Genomic DNA, 19854 nt, shown 5'->3' with positions numbered 1-19854 from the left:
AGGCTGGTCACTTTCTGCTGTTTGGGGATGGGGATGATCGTTGCTGCTTTGAAGCAGGAGGGAACTTGCCGGAGGGAGAGAGACTGGTTGAAAATGTCTGTGTATACGCCTGCCAGCTGGCGGGCGCAGGCCTTGAGGACCCGCCCGGGGATGCCGTCTGGGCCGGCCGCCTTGCGTGGATTAATACGCAGGAACGACCGGCGCACCTCATCTTCAGTGATGATGAGAGGGCGGTCCGGATCGGTGGGGGTTGTGGTTGGGGGGGGGGGGGGGGTTGGCGGTTAGGTGGGAGTGGGGGGGGGGGGGGGTGATGGGGGAGGAGAGGGGATTTGGTGTGGGTAAGAAGTCTGCTGCTTTCTGGACCGGTTGGAGTCTGTTGATGAAAGGGGATGAGAGGAGTGAATTACAGTAGTCCAGACGGGAGGAAATGAAGGCGTGGATGAGTGTTTCAGCAGTGGAGCGTGAAAGAGGGGCGGATCTTTGCGATGTTGCGCAGGTGGAAGGAGGAGGATTTGACGGATGTGGGGCTCAAAGGGAAAGTGTTTCATGGTGTGTGGGGGTGAAATGAAAGTGTGGGGTCGAGGATCACGCCAAGGTTGCGTGACTGGGAGGATGGGGAGACGGTGGTGAGGGTGGGTTTGTTGCTTTGGGAGAGGGTGGACTTAAGAGCCGATGAGGAGGACTTCTGTTTTTTCACTGTTGAGTTGTAGGACGTTTTGTTGCATCCAGGCTTGAATTAAACCCAGCAATGACTACGCCTTGTTTTTAAACAGCTCCATCTTCTAACAACGGTCCGGTTGTTGGTGGGGTGTTTGGCTTCCTCTTCATCCTGATTGCTGTTGTGACGGGGGCGGCGGTGCTTAACAAATTCCGTAAGTTGTTGTTTTTTTGTTTTAAGTTTTCGCATGAGGTTCAAGTTCCTCATCAGAAGCTACATGTTATGCAAATTCACATATTTGGCGGTGTTATTGTGCTGCGTTTGTGTGTGTGTGTGTGTGTGTGTGTGTGTGTGTGTGTCCGCCTGCAGGCAGACATGCTAAAGCATGACACCATACATTGATGAAATATTGCCTTGGTGTTTCATCTCAGGGCCTGACCGCCTCCCGCGCCAGGTGAATGTGGTACTGGATAGAATCCCTTGGTTGAAGAAACAGCCTGATGCTGATAATGAAGGTGAGCATTTCCCACTAAAACACATGTAGAAAACCATGTTAACTCATTCATGGCCAGTTTAGGACTGCCAATATTTAGCTCAGGCCAAAGATTTTCATAATTGTTGGTCATCATTCAAGACCCACAGTAAATTATCTATTAGCACCAAAGTGATTTGCAATACCTCAAAATGAAGATGTACGTCTCTGGGTTCACCAGAAAAAAAAAAGTAAGCTTTTAGCATGTTCTGTACTCTACTTATAGCCATTTATATACACCCTGTTTTCACCAAAAAGGTCTCTCTGAGAAGAGAAATTGGAGAAAAGGGCATTTTTGTAAAGGACACAATCTCAGGCAGAACTTGCTCTCAATTCTTTTATTTTGAACTGTATTGACATCAGACATGTAAATACTATTCGTTATGACACAAATGACAAAAAAAGAATATATATACCGTAAATTCCGGACTATAAGGCGCACCGGTATATAAGCCGCGGGACCAAAATTGACTATTTTTTTCTTATATAAGCCGCACCGGTCTATAAGCCGCGGGTGTTTTGATGTTTAATTACCATATGAAAGGGTTCGTGCACAGAGAGGAATGTCGGGAAAGAGATGGCTGTTTGGGGAAGCTCCCATTTATTAACATTTCAACAAAACAAAACAAAAGTCAGGTCACTAATCCCCAGACAAAATCACACAACAATAGGCTATATGTGCAGCAAACGGCTGTAACCAGAGAAGTCAAGTCACTAATCCTCGTCTTCCTCTTCTTCCTGCGTACTGAAACCACCAAAGTCCTCATCTTCAGTGTCGGAAACGAACAGGTTCAGGGTGGCTTCGTCAACCACTCTCCTCTCTCCTTCATTGTCACTCAAAACCAACGAACTCCTCTTCGTCACTGTCGGCATCGAACAGCCTCTGAAGCCTCTGACGGCCCTCAGCGCCAGCTGTGGCGGCGTCATCCTCTTCATCCCGCAGCAGTCCAGCGTTTTGGAACCCGTTGGTGATTGTGGATGTTTTCACACTCCTATAATATTCCGTGATCTTCCTTTGTGTGAATTCGCCGAAGTTTGTGATTTTCTCCTGGTAGTCGGGAGGGAGTTGTTCAGTAGTTCTCGCCCGGACGGACAGTCCCTTTCGTCTCATGAATCGGAAGCACCAAGATGGGCCACCTATGAAATGTTCAATTTTCATTTCGGTGGCGACTGTTTTGGCCTTCAGTCGGATCTGCACCGTGGAAACGCCTCGGCCGTCTGCTCTCTGGGTCAACACCCAATCTTCAAGGGAATCTTCAAGTTCGGGCCATCTGCTTTTATGACCTCTGAAGGACTTTTTGGTCTTCTTGCACTGAGACAGTTCCTCCTGCTGCACCGTCCAACGCCTCACCATTGACTCATCGATGCCCAGGTTACGCGCGGCTGCTCTGTTTCCCTCTTTTAATGCGAGATTGACTGCTTTCAACTTGAAAGCTGCGTCGTGTGAATTTCTGCGTACCTTCCCCATGGTAAGTGAGAGTGTTGCTTCTACTGCTCGTCTTGTTGTGAATATTCCTTGATCTTCCTTTGTGTGAATTCGCCGAAGTTTGTGATTTTCTCCTGGTAGTCGGGGGAGGGAGTTGTTGGCCGAGTGGCCGTTTGCTTACCGTAATTACCATATGTAAGTGGTCACGCACAGAGGGGATTGTCGGGAAAGAGATGGCTGTTTGAGGAAGCTCCCATTTACCGTATTACCGTAACATTTCAACAAAACAACATAACACAACACCACCGTTGTTTATTTTTACAGTGCACACAGTGTCCGCGGTGTGGTGAAAAGAGGGCAAGAGAGGAAATTAAAACAGAAGTGGATTTATAGTTAGAAAGAGTGCTAAAAAAGAGATTTTATTTGTATTTTTTTTTTTTTTTCCTGAAAAAATCCATAGATAAGCCGCACCGTTATATAAGCCGCAGGGGCCAAAAAACGGGAAAAAAGCCGCGGCTTATAGTCCGGAATTTACGGTATATATATATACATGAAGTGCTTTTTTTACATTCAACAATACAGTTTACTCAGTGTGAGTGTGAATGTGTGTGTGTGCGCGCGGGGCCCATGTGTGTCTCTTTACATTACATTACATTTCGTCATTTAGCAGACACTTTTATCCAAAGCGACTTACAATGTCACATTCTGTCAACATTAGTGGAATCAACTGTGGAACATCATCTACACAGATACACCCTTGCAGCAGTAGAGTAACTGAAAACTAAAATAAAAAGTTGAAAAAAGAAAAGAAAAGGAGTTTTCAATCTTCGGCGAAAGATGGGCAGGGATTCGGCCGTCCTGACCTCATTCTGAGATGTGGGCTCAAAATCGGCTCCTCATCTGAAATAAAAGCAACATATCCTCAGTAAACTATATAATCACATTTAGTACAGAGACAGTGTAGTGTACTAGTGTCTCAGTAAACTATACGATCATAGAATGCAGAGAGACAGTGTAGTCTCTCACACACACACACACACACACACACACACACACACACACACACACACACACACACACACACACACTTCCATGCCAAATTTCAGCTCTCTGTCCCTGCCATCCTGCATTTCGAAATTTGCCCCCCCCCCCCCCTTCCATGCACCCCCTCCCCCCACCACACCCCTTTTAGCCAATTTTGGATTACTAGGAATCTCGTGCGCTACAGACAGACACCGCCCACCCACCTAGGTGCCATCGTGCAACTGTGTGCCATCGGCTCATACTACATCACAGTTGCTCGAGTGACATCGATGATGACATCATCACTGATGACATCACAATTTGCTCAAGTGACATCACTGATGACATCACAATTATCAAGTGACATCACTGATGACATCAACACTGAGAGAGAGAGCTCTGTCCACAGCTGCTGCTGGATCGCACCTCCTTCCCAGGGAACACTATTGATCTCCCCGCAAATTAGCATAGGAGGAGAACACCAAACTGGTCTGAGATCAGCGTCTAGCCTCCTCTGCCTCTGCATCGTTGGCAATGCATATATATCAACAACAAAATTACTCCTTACCGCGAGATCATCCGGGTCCTGTCGCATTGGAGTCCAGTCTTCCTCGCCCTCGACATGGAAAGTGGCCGTGCTGCTTGGCTCTGTGTGAAAGCAATTTCTGTGGCGAGGCTGCTCGTTCTCCTCCTCCTCACAAAGTTGTGACTCCGTCTCGTCTCTTTCGGGCTGGCACACAGGAACGGGGTCCGGTTTGGGACCAGGATCGATCATGTTGGTCACGGGTTTGACTACCGCGAACAACTCATCCATGTTCGCTGCCCTGCAGCAAGGCGACCAGCTCGTGCAGCGCGCCGAGGGGCGTTTCAATGGCGTTTCTCCTCTCTGCACAAGGAAGCGTTTCTCCGTTTTCTGTTCTTTCCTCCTGCTCCATTTCAAAACAACAGCTGCAGTAGTTGTTTGTTCACGTGTTGTCGGCTTGTCTTTGAGGCCAGGGACCTGATACCATGTCACAGGCTGGGGAAGTCTTTGAACTACGCTAAACACGAATAAAAACAAAAACACGTCAAACACGTTTTTGGCTGGAAGGCACATTCCTGATAAGACGTTAAAGACGTATTTGGCCATGAATGAGTTAAGGAGTGGGATGCCGGACAGATCTCAGTGTCTCTTACTAGTGGACTTTACTTGTCTTAAGTGTAAAGATACTTATCTTAGGAGTTAGCAGTGTTGACTCTCTTTTTTCCTCTCTGCAGTCTGTGGCTGTGCAGCACACACATGGGAGACGTTAGCCCTGAAGGCTTTCTGTCAGAAAGCCAAGACGCACAATAGGGATGGGCATTTTGAACACATTTCCATAATCGATATTCAGGAAAATGAACAATCAATTATCGATAACATCATAATAATAATATTTTAATTATATATAAACATCGAACAAAAATCTCTGAAATTTGTGTTTGGTAGATTATTTCTAGGTTGTAACAATGCTTCTTGGCAATAACTTGTATGCCGTTGGAAAGCCTGTTTATTTCCCTTTTAAATGGTGCCCCATTTGTAAGGAACATGCATTTGAGGAATGAGCAGCACAGCTGAGTATGTGGGTTGCGCTCATGAAAAAATTTGACAAATCTTCTGTGCCAATGCCAAACAGCTTATTCTGCTGTTGCTATTAACTCTTGTTTGGTGGATTGGATTCAGTAACAAGGAAGAAACAAGACATATTGGCAATTTTACAATTGATTAATTTAACAAACAGTCAGGAGCCTCAGTAGCGTGTGGAAGAACCATACACAGCCACAACAGCCTGGCCCCTCCTCCTCATGCTGGTCACCAGCCTGGTCACACACTGCTGTGGGATGGCATGCCACTCCTCAAACAGGATCTGTTGCAAGTCAGCCAATGTGGTTGTGTTCGTCAGTCTAGCATGAACAGCAGACCCAAGCTTATCCCACAAATGTGCCAGATCTTGAAATGCAAGAGGTAGGGATGCAGCGGTATACGGTTTGAAGGTATACCACGATAGTTCCGAACTCACAAACCTCAACTCCTGCTTAGCTGCTGTTACTGACTGGATGTCTCACAATTTCCTACACCTTAATGCCAATAAAAGCGAGCTCCTCATCATCGGCCCAAAAACCCAACTCCCACTCCTCGCTGACCTTAGCCTGACCATTGACAGCTGCACCATCACCCCGACTTCAACCCTGAAAAACCGTGGCGTGACCTTTGACCCAGCACTTTCTTTTAACGCCCACATTAGAACAATAACCAAAACGGCATTTTTTCACCTACGCAACATCGCTAAGATCCACCCCCTTCTAACTTCACCAAACGCAGAAATTTTAATTCATGCCTTTGTCACATCACGACTCGATTACTGTAATGTACTGTTTTCTGGCCTGCCAACTCAGGCCATTAAAAATCTACAGCTCATACAAAACGCGGCGGCCAGACTACTTGCAAAAACTCAGAAGTTTGATCATGTAACTCCGGTTTTAATCGCCCTCCACTGGCTCCCAATCCAGGCCAGAGCAGATTTTAAAGTGCTTTTATTAGCATATAAATCTTTGCATGGGCTCGCACCGCTTTATTTATCGGAACTACTCATCCCCTATATTCCCACCCGCACCCTCTACCAGTAGGTAGTAGAGCATTTTCCTACCGTGCTCCCCATCTCTGGAACCAACTTCCCCAATCAGTTAGGGATGCGGGCTCCATTGATGTTTTTAAGACCAGATTAAAAACCCACTTATTCTCCGAAACATATGGCACTTCTTGACACTATGCACTGTGCCTTCTGTAATTATTTTTATTTTTTGTACTATGACTTTTTTTATTCGTTAGTCCTAGCCCATATAATGTATTTTGTATTGTTTGTACTTGTATTTTCTGCTGTGTGATGCCTAGATTGTAAAGTGTTTCGAGACCATGTCTCATGGTGATTTTACACTTTAAATAAAGTTGAATTGAATTTAATTGAATACCGTTTGAAGGTATACCGTTTGAAGGTATACCGTTTGAAGGTATACCGTTTGAAGGTATACCGTTTGAAAACATCACGGTATCAAAACCACTAAGATTTGCCATCATACCTTCCCCACGGTATCAGCTGTTTCCCCAAAACAAAGCGCCCAGGTCGCTTGCAGAGTGCAGCTTACGCGGCCCCTCCCCCTGCTACCTAGACTAGAGCACAGTAGAGAGGAGCTGTCCCTGACTGTATTTACAACCGTGTGTGTGATATTGGCTGAAGCAGGATAATGCAAGGACCCCCTGAACTTTCCCCCATCTAAAAAGACGACGTCGGGTGTATGGGAATATTTCGGCTATTGTAAAAACACAAATAGTCCGCAATACCATGAAACTGTGGTATTTTTGTCCAAGGTTATTATACCGTCAAAAACTCATACCGTTGCATCCCTAGCAAGAGGTCATTCAAGCAATTTGAGAGCATGATTTATAGATTTCACGTTCAGATTTTGTAAGTAACCCCGCCCTTGGACTCAAATAGCCCCCACGTGTGCTTAAATTTGCTCTGCTTTTCCTCAAACTGTATGCTGCTCACACTCAAAAAGTTTTGTTTTTGGACAGATTTCCTGCACTCACACTCAAATAGCCCATGTTCACGCTCAAACTCTGTGCTTGCATTCACATGTCCTCCCCTCCCACATCAAACTGCTTCTGTGCACTCTTGAAACTTCTGCTCTTGGATCTGTTCTCTTCTCTTGGATTTTTTGTGCAACATTCCTGTCAGAAATCCACAACCGATAGAATGCCAGGATAGTGTCACCCGACCCAGGGATCATATGACACTATCCTGCCATTCTGCTCACATGATCCCTGACCCAGGGGTCATGGCTATCATGATCAGGGATCAAGGCTAATGACCTTGAGTAGGCTATGAACCCCAGAGGCTAATAACCTTGAGTAGGCTATAAGCCTCAGAGGCTAATAACCTTGAGTAGGCTATAAGCCCCAGAGGCAAATGACCTTGAGTAGGCTATGAACTTCAGAGGCTAATAACCTTGAGTAGGCTATAAGCCTCAGAGGCTAATAACCTTGAGTAGGCTATAAGCCCCAGAGGCTAATGACCTTGAGTAGGCTATGAACCCCAGAGGCTAATAACCTTGAGTAGGCTATAAGCCTCAGAGGCTAATAACCTTGAGTAGGCTATAAGCCCCAGAGGCAAATGACCTTGAGTAGGCTATGAACCCCAGAGGCTAATAACCTTGAGTAGGCTATACGCCTCAGAGGCTAATAACCTTGAGTAGGCTATAAGCCCCAGAGGCTAATGACCTTGAGTAGGCTATGAACCCCAGAGGCTAATAACCTTGAGTAGGCTATACGCCTCAGAGGCTAATGACCTTGAGTAGGCTATAAGCCCCAGAGGCTAATAACCTTGAGTAGGCTATATAAGCCTCAGAGGCTAATAACCTTGAGTAGGCTATAAGCCCCAGAGGCTAATGACCTTGAGTTAGTAGGCTATAAGCGCCAGAGGCTAATGACCTTGAATAGACTATAAGCGCCAGAGGCTAATAACCTTGAGTAGGCTAAAAGCCTCCCCAATAAGCAAATGAAGTATCCCATGCAGGTACAATGGTAGATACAATTTGACAGTATGTCTTGTCCCACACTATGCCACAGCAACACTCAAATAATGTGTGCATTAATAAGACAATCGAAGTAGACTTTTTTAAATTACCACAAAAGTTACTTTCCCTAGTAACTTAATTACTTTGACGTAACTTTAAAGTAATTTCATTACTATTTGAGAGACCTAACTAGTAACTGTTAACTAATTAGTTACCAATTTTCAGTAACTTGCCCAACACTGCTGAGGTGTGTTTTCATTTACAAAACGTTTTCTTCATCGAGTCTGGATAAATCACACCCGTTTTCAAAAGATTTATCAAACAAACCATTGCCATGGACCTGTAACTTTGCTGCAAGCTAACGTAGCAGGCAAAGTTAACACCGTCACTGTTGTTCTGTATTCAGAGTTGGAAACGTTGACATAGTATTCTGTCAGAAAACAAGTCCGGTTCATGAAGTTGCAGCGCGAGGCGGAGTCTGTCTCAGCCTGATAGCTGCAGGCGTGTCTGTCTGGGCTAAACACTGCTCCAGTCCGGTGCTCGCTTGTGCGCTTGTGTTTCAACGCTGTTGTGATTCAACAGCGTGATATTCGGCCTTGTGTCATGAAACTAGTTGTCAAAACGCAACTGAAATTTTCAAATAATATTCCTACCATACCTCATTTTAAGTCAAATGTGCTTGTCATCATCAATTTAGACAGCAGAAATGTATCACGATATTAAAATATCCTGATATCATGATATGATTCCACTGATTGACCATAAATGATGGCTAATATTGAATTATCGTCCAGCCCTAGCCTGTGATGATGTTGATCTCCTCAAAGTCATCCTTGTGTTGTGATGCCCAGTCTGTATGTAGGTTGTGTTCTACTTGTGAAAAACATGGGAATGGCAGCGGTCTAATCCAAAACCTGGTGAAAAATGAAGAAGCCATGAAAGTCAAGTTGACTGAGGCTTCTGTCACAGATGCAGAAAGCGTCTCTCAACTGCTCGAATCGCACATAGGTTACGCAAAAACCACGCCCTGTGCCCGCCTACGCAGCAGTCAAGCGCCGGGATTGGCCAGGAGCAAGTCTTTTGTCTTCTTTTGACAGCTGGAATTTCCCACACCACAACCACTGCACGGCACGCAGCCCAGCAATTTCATGAACCAACTGAATTGCTCTTGATAGCGGACATTGAAATTAATTATATTAGTGTAATGAAAACATTAGGGTTGTGCTACAACCCAGGTTTTACGAGTGAGAACGAGAGCTCTCACTAGTACTAGTGCCTACAACGCTGCGACGCAGCCCTATGGAAGACTGTCATTTTGCTCCAAAATTACTTTTCATTAAAACCGACCAGCCACCCGTAGGTGGCGTGGTACCCCCTGGGGCTGACACGGATCCACGTGACTACGTCACGTCCTGTCAGCCCAGGGATAATCACTCTAATTTCTTCCAGCCCGCTGAGATCCGACGCACCCCGTGACGCATCGACACAGCAAGGCTGGGTAGTGAGAGCTCTCGTTCTCACTCGTAAAACCTGGGTTGTAGCACAACCCTAACATTTTACTTCGTTTCGAACTCAAGCTCTCACTAGTGCCTTAATTCAACCGACCTTGCTGCCGGGAGCACCCACAGGGCGACCCGAAAGGCACCGGTGAACCACGGCCATATGGCAACGTTTATGCCTAACCGAATGACATATTAGAGTGGCAATGATACTACTTTCTTGCCACCGACAGCACCGCGTGCGCGAACTGCGAACTGGACACGTCGAGACTGTAGTACCTGACAAAAGTGTGATGAGAGGACCATGAGGCCGCGGCACACATGTCCTCCACCGACACACCACGCAACAACGCAGAGGATGTCGCAACACCCCGCGTCGAATGCGCCTTGATACCCTCCGGGGGAACCTTGCCCACGGCAGAGTATGCCAACGCGATCGCCTCCACTATCCAGTGCGATAAGCGATCCTTGGAAAGGGGTCCGCCCTGGGCCCTTTGCCCAAAGCAAACCAACAGCTGATCTGTAATGCGTAATGAACGCATCCTGGCCACATAGGCCGAGAGCGCCCTTACGGGGCACAGCATGTGCAAATGTCTCTCCTCACCCGAACTGAACGGCGGGGGACAGAATGCTGATAAGTCTATAACCATAGACCTATAGCTGACATTAATATTCTTGGGCTGGTACGCCGGGTTAGGTCGCAACGTAACCCTGCGCCCATCGTCCCCAAAAACCATACAGGCCTGCTGCACCGAGAGGGCAATCAGGTCACCGACTCTCTTTCCTGACGATAAGGCCAGCAGCAGCGCGGTCTTTAAGGACAGAACCTTTAAATCGGCGGAGTCCAAGGGCTCAAACGGATGACCCGTTAGCCCGTCCAGCACCGTAACCAGGTCCCATTTGGGAAAAACGCACCGCAACGGCGCAGTTTACGCGCCCCCTTCATGAAGCGCGAGACCAAAGGGCACACCCCCACGGGGGTCCCTTCAATCCCCATGTGGCAAGCCGAAATCGCGGCTATGTACACCTTAAGCGACTGCGGGGACTGGCCCGCATCAAGCAAGCTTTGAAGGAAACAGAGAACTGTTGTGCACCATCGCGAAAAAACCCGCCACTTGTACGCGTACTGAGTGCGGGTCGATTTTTAGCAGCCCTAGCACTCTGAATAGTGCGCACCACATTGTCGGGCAAGCCCTGTGCTAGCAACTGGTCCCGCCAGACCGCTAGCTTCCACCTGCCTGGGGAGGGGTGGAACACCTCCCCCTCTGCCTGGGATAGGAGATCGGCCCGTACCGGCAACGCCCAGGGCGGATCTTGCGCCAGGGAGACCAGGTCCGCAAACCATGTCTGCCTGGGCCAAAACAGACTAAAACGAGCCGGAGGCGCTGTTCCCTCACCCTGTCCAACACCTGACGGATCAGGGGGGTCGGGGGAAACGCATAGAGCCCCTCCCTCAGCCACACGTGCGCTTTCAGCGCGTCATGACCTAACGGGCGCTGTCCTCCTGGATCGAGAACCACAGTGGGCAGTGTGTTGCGCGCCGCGATGCAAGAGATCGACGCAGGCGCGACCAAACCTGGCCCAAACCTATTCCGTCACCCGAGGGTGGACGCACCACTCCGTATAACGGGGATTGCCTCGAGACAGCAGGCCGGTCGTAACTCCGCCGTCCCGGCAGATAGACCGCTGACACTGAAAGGAGACGTAACATACACCCACAGGTGAATCCCCGCTATGGTTCAGCGCCCCCGACCGCACACCGCCCTGTTTGTTTAGGTGGGCGATCGCTGCCATATTGTCAGAGCGAATCAGCACATGGTGCCCATGTGTGAGCCGCTGGAAGTGTTACCTCCGCAGGCTGGGGGGACTGCGGAGGCAACGTTCTCTTTCGAGTCTGGCCGCACGCGGACTTGTCCGGCAGTGCGGTCCCCAAGAGAGCTCCCAACCAACAATGGGCCCACGGCGCCATTGATGGTGGGCTTGTCCTGAAGCAGAGCCCGGCGAATCGCCTTCAGCTCTAGCACGTTTATGTGGCGAAGCTCCTGAGCCTCCCACCGGCCGTTCGCCGAAAAATGCCCGCAAATCGCACCCCCTCCCCAGAGGTAGGCGTCTGTGCGAATCACCATCCTGAGCGGGACAGGGCCCCACCGAGTACCTCTCGAGAGGTAACGGGGGTCCGCCCATATGGCCAGGGCCCATATTTGGACCACGGGAGCATGTGTAGCCTCCCCAGCGGGAGCACATGCAGTGCTGAGGCCATCAGGCCCAACATCACTGTGCACTGATGCACTGACACCGAGGGCACAGACCTAACGTCCTTGGCTTGCTGTCCGAACCGTGCGAGCCTGTCGCTCTGGCGAAAGGCTCGCAGGAAGTCTAGCTCGAGCCCCAGGAAGGTCGCCGCCTGCGCTGGGACGAGGCCACTCTTCTGCCAGTTCACCAAACACCCTAAGGTTTGCCGGTGATCGGTCACCACCTTGGTATGTTCCGTGGCACGGACCCTCGAGTCGGCCGCTAAGCGAACGTCGTCGAGATATAGGAAGACGCGGATCCCCCTCGCGCGGAGGGGAGCCAAGGCTGTCTCCACGCACACCGTGAGGGTTCGCGGGCTCAAGACATGCCGAATGGCAAGACACAGAACTCGTAAGCCTTCCCCAGGAAGGAGAACCTCAGGTATTTCCTGTGTCTCCTGACCACGTGGACATGGAAGAACGCACCTTTCAGATCCCCGGAAGTAAGAAATCCCCCCGTCTCAACTCGTTGAACAGGCGGGGAAAGAGAGCATTCGGAACGGGACTTCCTCAGCGTCTTGTTGAGATGCCGAAGGTCCAATTTTGGACGCATGGAGCCGTCCTTCTTGGGTACGATAAGTACCTGTGGTAGAAAACCCAAGCGCACATCTGCCTTGGGAACCGAGCGAATCGCCCCTCTGGCGAGGAACGAATAACCTCCTTGTGGAGTATGTCCATGGCCTCCCCCTCCACGGCCGGATCGGGGGTCCCGTCGAACGTGGGTGCGGGGCAAACTGTAGAGCGTATCCCTTCTGGAGGGTGCGCCGTAATGGGGACGGGGAACATAGATGCTCCCAGGCATCGAGCCTGTTGGACAAGATGGTCTCTTGTGGCCAAAGGAGCGGAACCCGTCATATTGCTGGGCACCGGGACCTTTTGATCCGGTACCCTGATGGGGGGGCGGGACGTGAGAGGCTACGCCCCCCCGCCGCATGGTCAGTTCCGTAGAAGCTGTGCATGCTGGGGGAGAACTTCTTACGCAAGCTCCGCCTACTGACGCGCTGTTGTATCGAAGTAGCCCCCCCCCCCTCCTGCCGTGCGACTTTCGCAGGCTGGGGGGACTGCGGAGGTAACGTTCTTTCTCGAGACCGGCCGCACGTGGACTTGTCCGACAGTGCGGCCCCCAGGCGAGCTCCCGACCAGCAATGGGCCATCGGCGCCATTGATGGTGGGCTATCCTAGGAGCCTTTAGCCGAGGCCAGGCCGTAGCCATGGACCAAGGCGAGCCTTGATGATGGGTATGAGACCCTGGGCGAGCTCCCGACCGAACTCGGGCCTTGGGCACCGAGGACGGTGGGTCTAAAGCTACAAGCCGCAGGCTGGAACTGAGCCCAGCCTTGGTGAGCCAACCGGTGGGCTTGACCTGGGCGCTGCCAGGCCGTGGCCATGGACCAAGGTGCGCTGTGCCCCCTGCCAGGCTACCTGCACTTGCAGGGGGCGCCCCAACAAGGGAGTGCGACCCATGGAGAGCTCCCAACCACCCCGGGCCTTGGGCACCAAGGGCGGTGGGCTTGTCCTTAGAGCTACCAGCCAAAGGCTGGCACTGAGCCCAGACCTTGGCGAGCTGTAACCCCTGCTGGACGCGTAGCGCCAGCACGGGGCGGTACGTCTATTGTAGCGGAGGTAGCTCGCGCCCAATGTACTTAGCACACAGATACTAACTGCACGGGTGCACGCCAGCTATCTGCAACCATACTATAGTTCTGTGCTAAACAGTACTAATGCTATCTGCACGTATGCAAGCTAGCTTTCACACTCTTTTGAGAGCGGACCTTGGTCCGCTCTCAAGAGCTTAGCTGCGGCCCTGGGCTAGCCCAGCAGCTGCAAGACCGCGGGTTCAAGGCGCCTGTGCAGCGTGCTCATGCTCAAGGCAGAACACGCACTTAACGTGCCGGTTCATACTCGGCCAATGCAGTGATACACACAGCCCATCCCCTCGCTGACTTTCCCTGCTAGTAGCAAGAGAAAGCCGGAAGCTAATCACTAATAGCAAGCTCCCGCGGGCCGCACCCTGTTAGCGGGAGTACCGTTTAAGCAGGCTAGCAGGCTAACAAGAAGCACAGGCTAGACAGTAAGCAACCCGGAGGCTAGCGAACGTGCGCGTGCAATGGTAACGTAAGCGGCAATAGCCCAGCCCGACAGGGGGGCAACAATACCCACAACCTGTTAACCCGCGAGAACAGGTGTGAACCAGCCACTAGCTAAGCTAGCGTAAGCACTGAGAGACAAGCGTGCGCTAACACAAGCCTGCGTACAAGCCGGTGCAGCGAGTCTCTACCCTGAGTAACACGGGGAAGCAAGCGTGACCGCAGGCAGAGGCCAGCGGCCCGCGAAGCTAGTCAATCTCAGAAGAAACTCCTCAGAGGGAGTTACAATCTAGTAGATGCTATTTGCACGCAACACTTAGCAGACAAGCAAGCTGGCTAAGAAGGGTAAGAACTGAGAGAAGTCAAAACAACTTTTAGCTAGCGTACTCGCTCAGCTAAATCTCAGAGTGCCCCCTTAGGGGCCGGCGCCAGTAAAATCTACACTACAAGCCGTATGTAGGTCCCAGCAACGCCTGTGCAGTGTGCTCATGCCCTTAGGCAGTGCACACATAATTTTCATTGTGCCGGTCGTAACCGGCCAGCGTAGCCTCACAGCTAACACAGCACCTAGCTGTTCCCCCCTCTCTCTGCTAACAGGAATAACGGGGTTACCGTGTAAGCAATAGCCTGCGACGGTAAGAAGCTGGAGTGCTACAACACTAGATACTGGCTGCACGGGTAGCAAGCTAGCTATCTAGCTAACTGAAGAGCATGGCTTCTAGCTACTACTCTCGCTTACCGCGCGCCCTACACAGAGGTAGTCGTTACCCTGTCTGGGGACGCAGCCAGATAGCTGGAGTGCTACAAGCTAGTCCAAGCTAGCTGCACTGAGCAACTCGCTAACTATCTACTCAACGTTACTCCTGGAGTAACGTGCGCGCTCTGACAATATAGCCGGCGCCTAAAACAAGCAAACGGACGCTAACGACACGGGTGCACGCTAGCTTATCCGCAAAAACCAGGCTGGCTAGCCTATTAGCCCTAACCCTAACCCTCACTAGAGCTAGTGCTACACTGTAAGCTAACAGCACGTATGCAACCTAGCTTAACAGTTTTGAGCGCGGACCTAATTCGGCCCTCAAACGAAAACGCTGGCCCATCCAGGGGAGCGAAGCAAAGCTACACAGCGGCAGCAATAACCACTACACGGCGGTAGCAGCAGAACTACACGGCGGTAGCAATAAACAGTTAACTAAGGAAGATACTCTTAGCTTTTAGATGACTTGTTCCGACGCCGCTGGTGGAGGGTACAGGGTCGGGTCCCCGAAGCCTGCTTTATCCCGTCCACGCAAACCTCTTGAGGTGGGCAAATCAGCCGGAACGAGCCTAGTATCTAAAGCTATGTAAGAGAGCTAACTCAGAGTTAACCGCGGAGCTTTAGAAAACACGTCTTCTCAGCAGCTGGAAGAAAGCGTAAGTGATTATCCCTGGGCTGACAGGACGTGACGTAGTCACGTGGATCCGTGTCAGCCCCAGGGGGTACCACGCCACCTACGGGTGGCTGGTCGGTTTTAATGAAAAGTAATTTTGGAGCAAAATGACAGTCTTCCATAGGGCTGCGTCGCAGCGTTGTAGGCACTAGTACTAGTGAGAGCTTGAGTTCGAAACGAAGTAAAACGTAACACACAAGCTTTTCAAACAAACATTTCCCACACACAACAAACACTGTGCCCAGCCCAGCGATTTGATTAACCAAATTGCTCTTGATAGCGGACATTGAAAATAAATTACTGTAATAACGCCAATGAAAACGTAACACAAGCTTTTACACACAATCGATTTTTAAACATTTATTTCAAAACATCATTGTAAAATGCAGGCCTTTAGCCAAAGCTTCAATAACAGAGCTCAGCTGACAGTTTAACCTGCAAATGAAAAATATAAAATGAAAAATACAATAGGCTACAGCACATAGGCGTAACCTATGTGCGACTCGAAATCACGCCTCTCAACTAATTCCATGGTCCTTTTCATATCATAAGTACTGTTCGTCCATTCAAGTGGTGCAAATTAGACACGCGATACGTTCAATATTAACACACTTTGAATAAACAAGTGAACAACAGCCAGTGGTGTAGTCTACATGATCAAGCTCCAGGATTTCCATATATCCACTTACAAAATGTGCAAGGATACAGAATGAAAAGCCCAATTAAGAGGAAGAGATCTCAATTCGAGCAGAGTTAAACATTTAAAATGTCAGATCGCCGCTCTACAGGAAACTCATGTATTTGGTACTTGGTACTCAAAGTCTTTCTTCCCTTCAGCTGTCAGGCTGTTAACTCATTGAGTGCCAATGACGACAGCTGTCGTCAATTCAAATAGTGACGTAGAGTGCCAAAGACGACGATTGTCGTCAATTGCGTTTTTTGACGGGGGGGTGTCGATCTAAGCCTCTTACATCGCCTCTTACAATATGGCAGCTATTGAATGTGTCTAACCTATTTTACAGAACCCTTAGGTGGCGACAGTGCTCTCCACATAACAGAAAGGCAAGGAAAAAACAAAGAAGAAGTCGTTATGGAAACGGAAATCGCATCGCATCCGTATGCATCGATATGCAGGAAGCATAACGTTACTGCAGCTGTGCCTGCAGCAGCCAATCTGCTCCCACAATTGAGCCGCGTGTCGGTTGCGACAGCACATCGGCATGATCAGCCGTGGAGTAGGGATGGGCATCGAATTTCGAATTTTCGAATAATCGTTGTTATTATCAAGGTCGACTTTTATTATTGAAATTCGAAATTCGAATTTTTTTTTTTTTTTTTTGTGAAATGTTGCATTGTCTCCCCTGATTCTAAGTATAGTCAAATCGCTTGGTTTGAGCAAGTAAAACAATTTTTATAAGCATTTTAAGCAAGGTTTATGGAAAAATGAATGGCGGATGAAATCCCATGAAGAGGGAGAGGGGGTGACTTTGGCACCCCTTTGGCACTCAGACCTGAGCCTACTAAATATTTAATGAACCACTCATGATTGTCAAAACTGTTTTTTATTTTCGAAAATGTCAATGTCATGTAACATGTTCTTTACTTCAGTGGTGCAATGCTTGTTTGAGCTAAAAATCCACAGCAGAAGCTTTTTATATTAATTAATAAAGCCGTAGACTTAGAATCAGGGGAGACAATGCAACATTTCACTCACAAAAAAAATAAAAAAATAAATACATTTTTTTTTTTTTTACATTTTTTTTTTTAATTTTCGAATTTCGAATTAAATTCGAATTTGGCCAGCGAATTTCGAATAGTGTTTTTGTAGAAATGCCCATCCCTACCGTGGAGTTGTTATTATTCTCAACTGGAAGCATGGTTGCCGGTGACAAACACACGCGGAACGCTGTAAAAAAGCTGGATGTCGCGCACCCTTCACTGTGCGCACAGCAAACTCAGCAGAGAGCCACCACAGACAGGAGGAGGAGTGTGCAGTTGAGGCGAGGCGGGGCGGGGGGGGGGGGGCACGCAGAGCAGCACACAACACCCAGACAGACCCAGGCAGCAGGACAGGATTGACAAATGCAAGCCAGAATATCCGATGCCCACCAGCAGCAAATCAAGACCAGCAAGAAGCTGCAAGAAGCTGCAACCAGCAGCGCACGCAGGGGCCAGCGCTGCTGGTTGTAGCTAAAAAATATTATTCTGCCAAACAAAATTCCCTGGCCTTCACTGTTTTATTGAAGGAAATTATTTTTGAGGTGTGACTACATTAGAAAAGATTAGCTTCAGAGTCAGTGATGTGCTTGAAATGTTTAATTTCACAAAAGGCCCATTATCTCAGCTTCTAGAAAAAAATTGCTGTTTTTGGATGAATCAAGCTATCTTCTCCGGCTCATAACTAAAGAACGGAAAATGGGATCAATAAACTTTTTTTTGCAGATGATAGAATAGAGTCTCATCGTTCTTTGTGCGTGTTCAGTGTTTACATAGTAATATCACACAATATTCTGTGGGCCTCGAGAAATCACTGAAAACGCTCTGAAACTCTGGCACTGGGAGCGTCCGTTCTCCAAAAGTGGCTGGCACTCAATGAGTTAAACACAGACAGTAGTCATTTTAAATGAATACCTTCACTTATATGAGCGCACAACAGGCTGTGCTGTACGCATCCTGTCTGTGACGAACAGGTTAGGCTCGTTCATACATACAGTATATACATATATATGTATATCTTTTATTTCTTATACATGTTCTCATGTCTTTACATATAGAATATAGGGCTGTCACGGTACATGTATTCGTCCCGTGAGTTCACGGTACGGGCATCACGGTACGTCGTGAAACGACACGACGAATACGTCAATCCAGAAGCGCCTAAACGCTGTTTGAACGCCATTGAATTGAATTAAACGCCACAGAAGAAGCGGCTAAATGTTACATAACAATGACAAAGCTGTTAACTTGTAAACAAGCAACTTACATCGTGTGGGATGACAAGCTGCAAGATGCGGTGAGGAAGAGGGGATGACTCCTTGTTAGGGGTGGGGGGAAAAAATCGATTCACCTAAGTATCGCGATTTTTAATGTCACGATTTTTTTAATCAATCTTTTATTCCAGAATCGATAATCGCAATTTTTTTTTTTTTTTTTTTGGGGTGCTTGATTGATTGATTGATTGATTGATTGAAACGATTTATTTCAAACAGTTAAAACAATACATAAAGTGAAAAAACAGTAAACATAACAGTCTAATAGACTTCATCAAAAGGAAAATACGTAAACGCAAACATAAAAAAGGTGAACTGTTTGAAAAGGGGCAGGAAGAAGCCTAGGCTTATCGAGTCCAGCCCCCCAATCATTCATAAACAAAATCATACATCCCTATATTATATGCCTATCCCACCTCTTACGCTCCTCCCCACATGCTCATGCATACACATACATACATATATATGCATGTATATACACAAACGTACACAAACTTACCCATACACATACATCATAAATCCACCTACAAATCCCTATCAATACCCATTCCCAATAATACAATCCAACATTACCCCAAAAACCCAATCTTTTGATATCAACCTGTGTTGAACCAATGCATCCAAGAATCCATCCAATGTATAGAACAATTCTTTACATAATGTATATTACAATATAATTTACATCATGTACACCATATATTGATTGATTGATTGATTGATTGATTGATTGATTGACTTTATTTGGTGATAAAAACAGGACATAAGACAACATATCACCGAGGATAAAAACACAATAAAGCCCGAAGGCTTATTTCCATTGTGGTCCCCATGGAGACAAGACAGACAACGTAAATACGTGTAACAAAGAAGTGCAAGTGGGAGCATAGTTTAAAACTAATACAACTCCATTAAAAGATAAATTACTAACTCAGTTTATAATTTACCAAAATAAAAAAATTAAAACTAGAACTAAACATATCAATCAATAAAATAAAAGACCAGCTATACCATAAATAAATAACCAATTCAAGAACTAAAAAAGACAGGATAAAACTGTTTATTATACATTGTATGCATAATAACCTCATTACACATACAATAATTTTTATACATATATGTATATCATACATATATGTATATTAATGTACAGAATACACATCAGACCAGGTACATACACCCATCAATAACACAGTAATACTCTACCAGGAAGAAAAAAGGACATTGCCAAAAAACAGTAAGAATCCTAGTAACTCAAGATTCAATGTATTTCTTGATTAAATATTTTTTTAAATTAGATTTGAAAATAGAGATACTAGAGCTTTCTT

General features: G+C 47.7%; 1 protein-coding gene across 4 annotated transcripts in view; it reads left to right on the top strand.

Moving 5' to 3' along the window:
* Positions 1-19854, top strand: part of LOC310773984 (uncharacterized protein) — a 67111-nt gene that overhangs the window by 25700 nt on the left and 21557 nt on the right. For all 4 annotated transcript variants that reach the window (XR_014552569.1, XR_014552570.1, XR_014552571.1 and 1 more), the window contains exons 4-5: positions 774-872; positions 1090-1173. Coding sequence is in view for 1 of the 4 variants with exons in the window: in XM_083634030.1 (XP_083490156.1) it covers positions 774-872; positions 1090-1173 (183 nt within the window). In the remaining 3 variants the exon portion in view is untranslated. The remainder of the gene's footprint in view (positions 1-773; positions 873-1089; positions 1174-19854) is intronic.

Source organism: Poromitra crassiceps, assembly GCF_964638095.1.
Source record: "Poromitra crassiceps genome assembly, chromosome: 3".
NCBI classification, from domain to species: domain Eukaryota; kingdom Metazoa; phylum Chordata; class Actinopteri; order Beryciformes; family Melamphaidae; genus Poromitra; species Poromitra crassiceps.
Note: the sequence above shows the minus strand (reverse complement) of the source record. Positions and strands in the feature narration are given on the sequence as shown.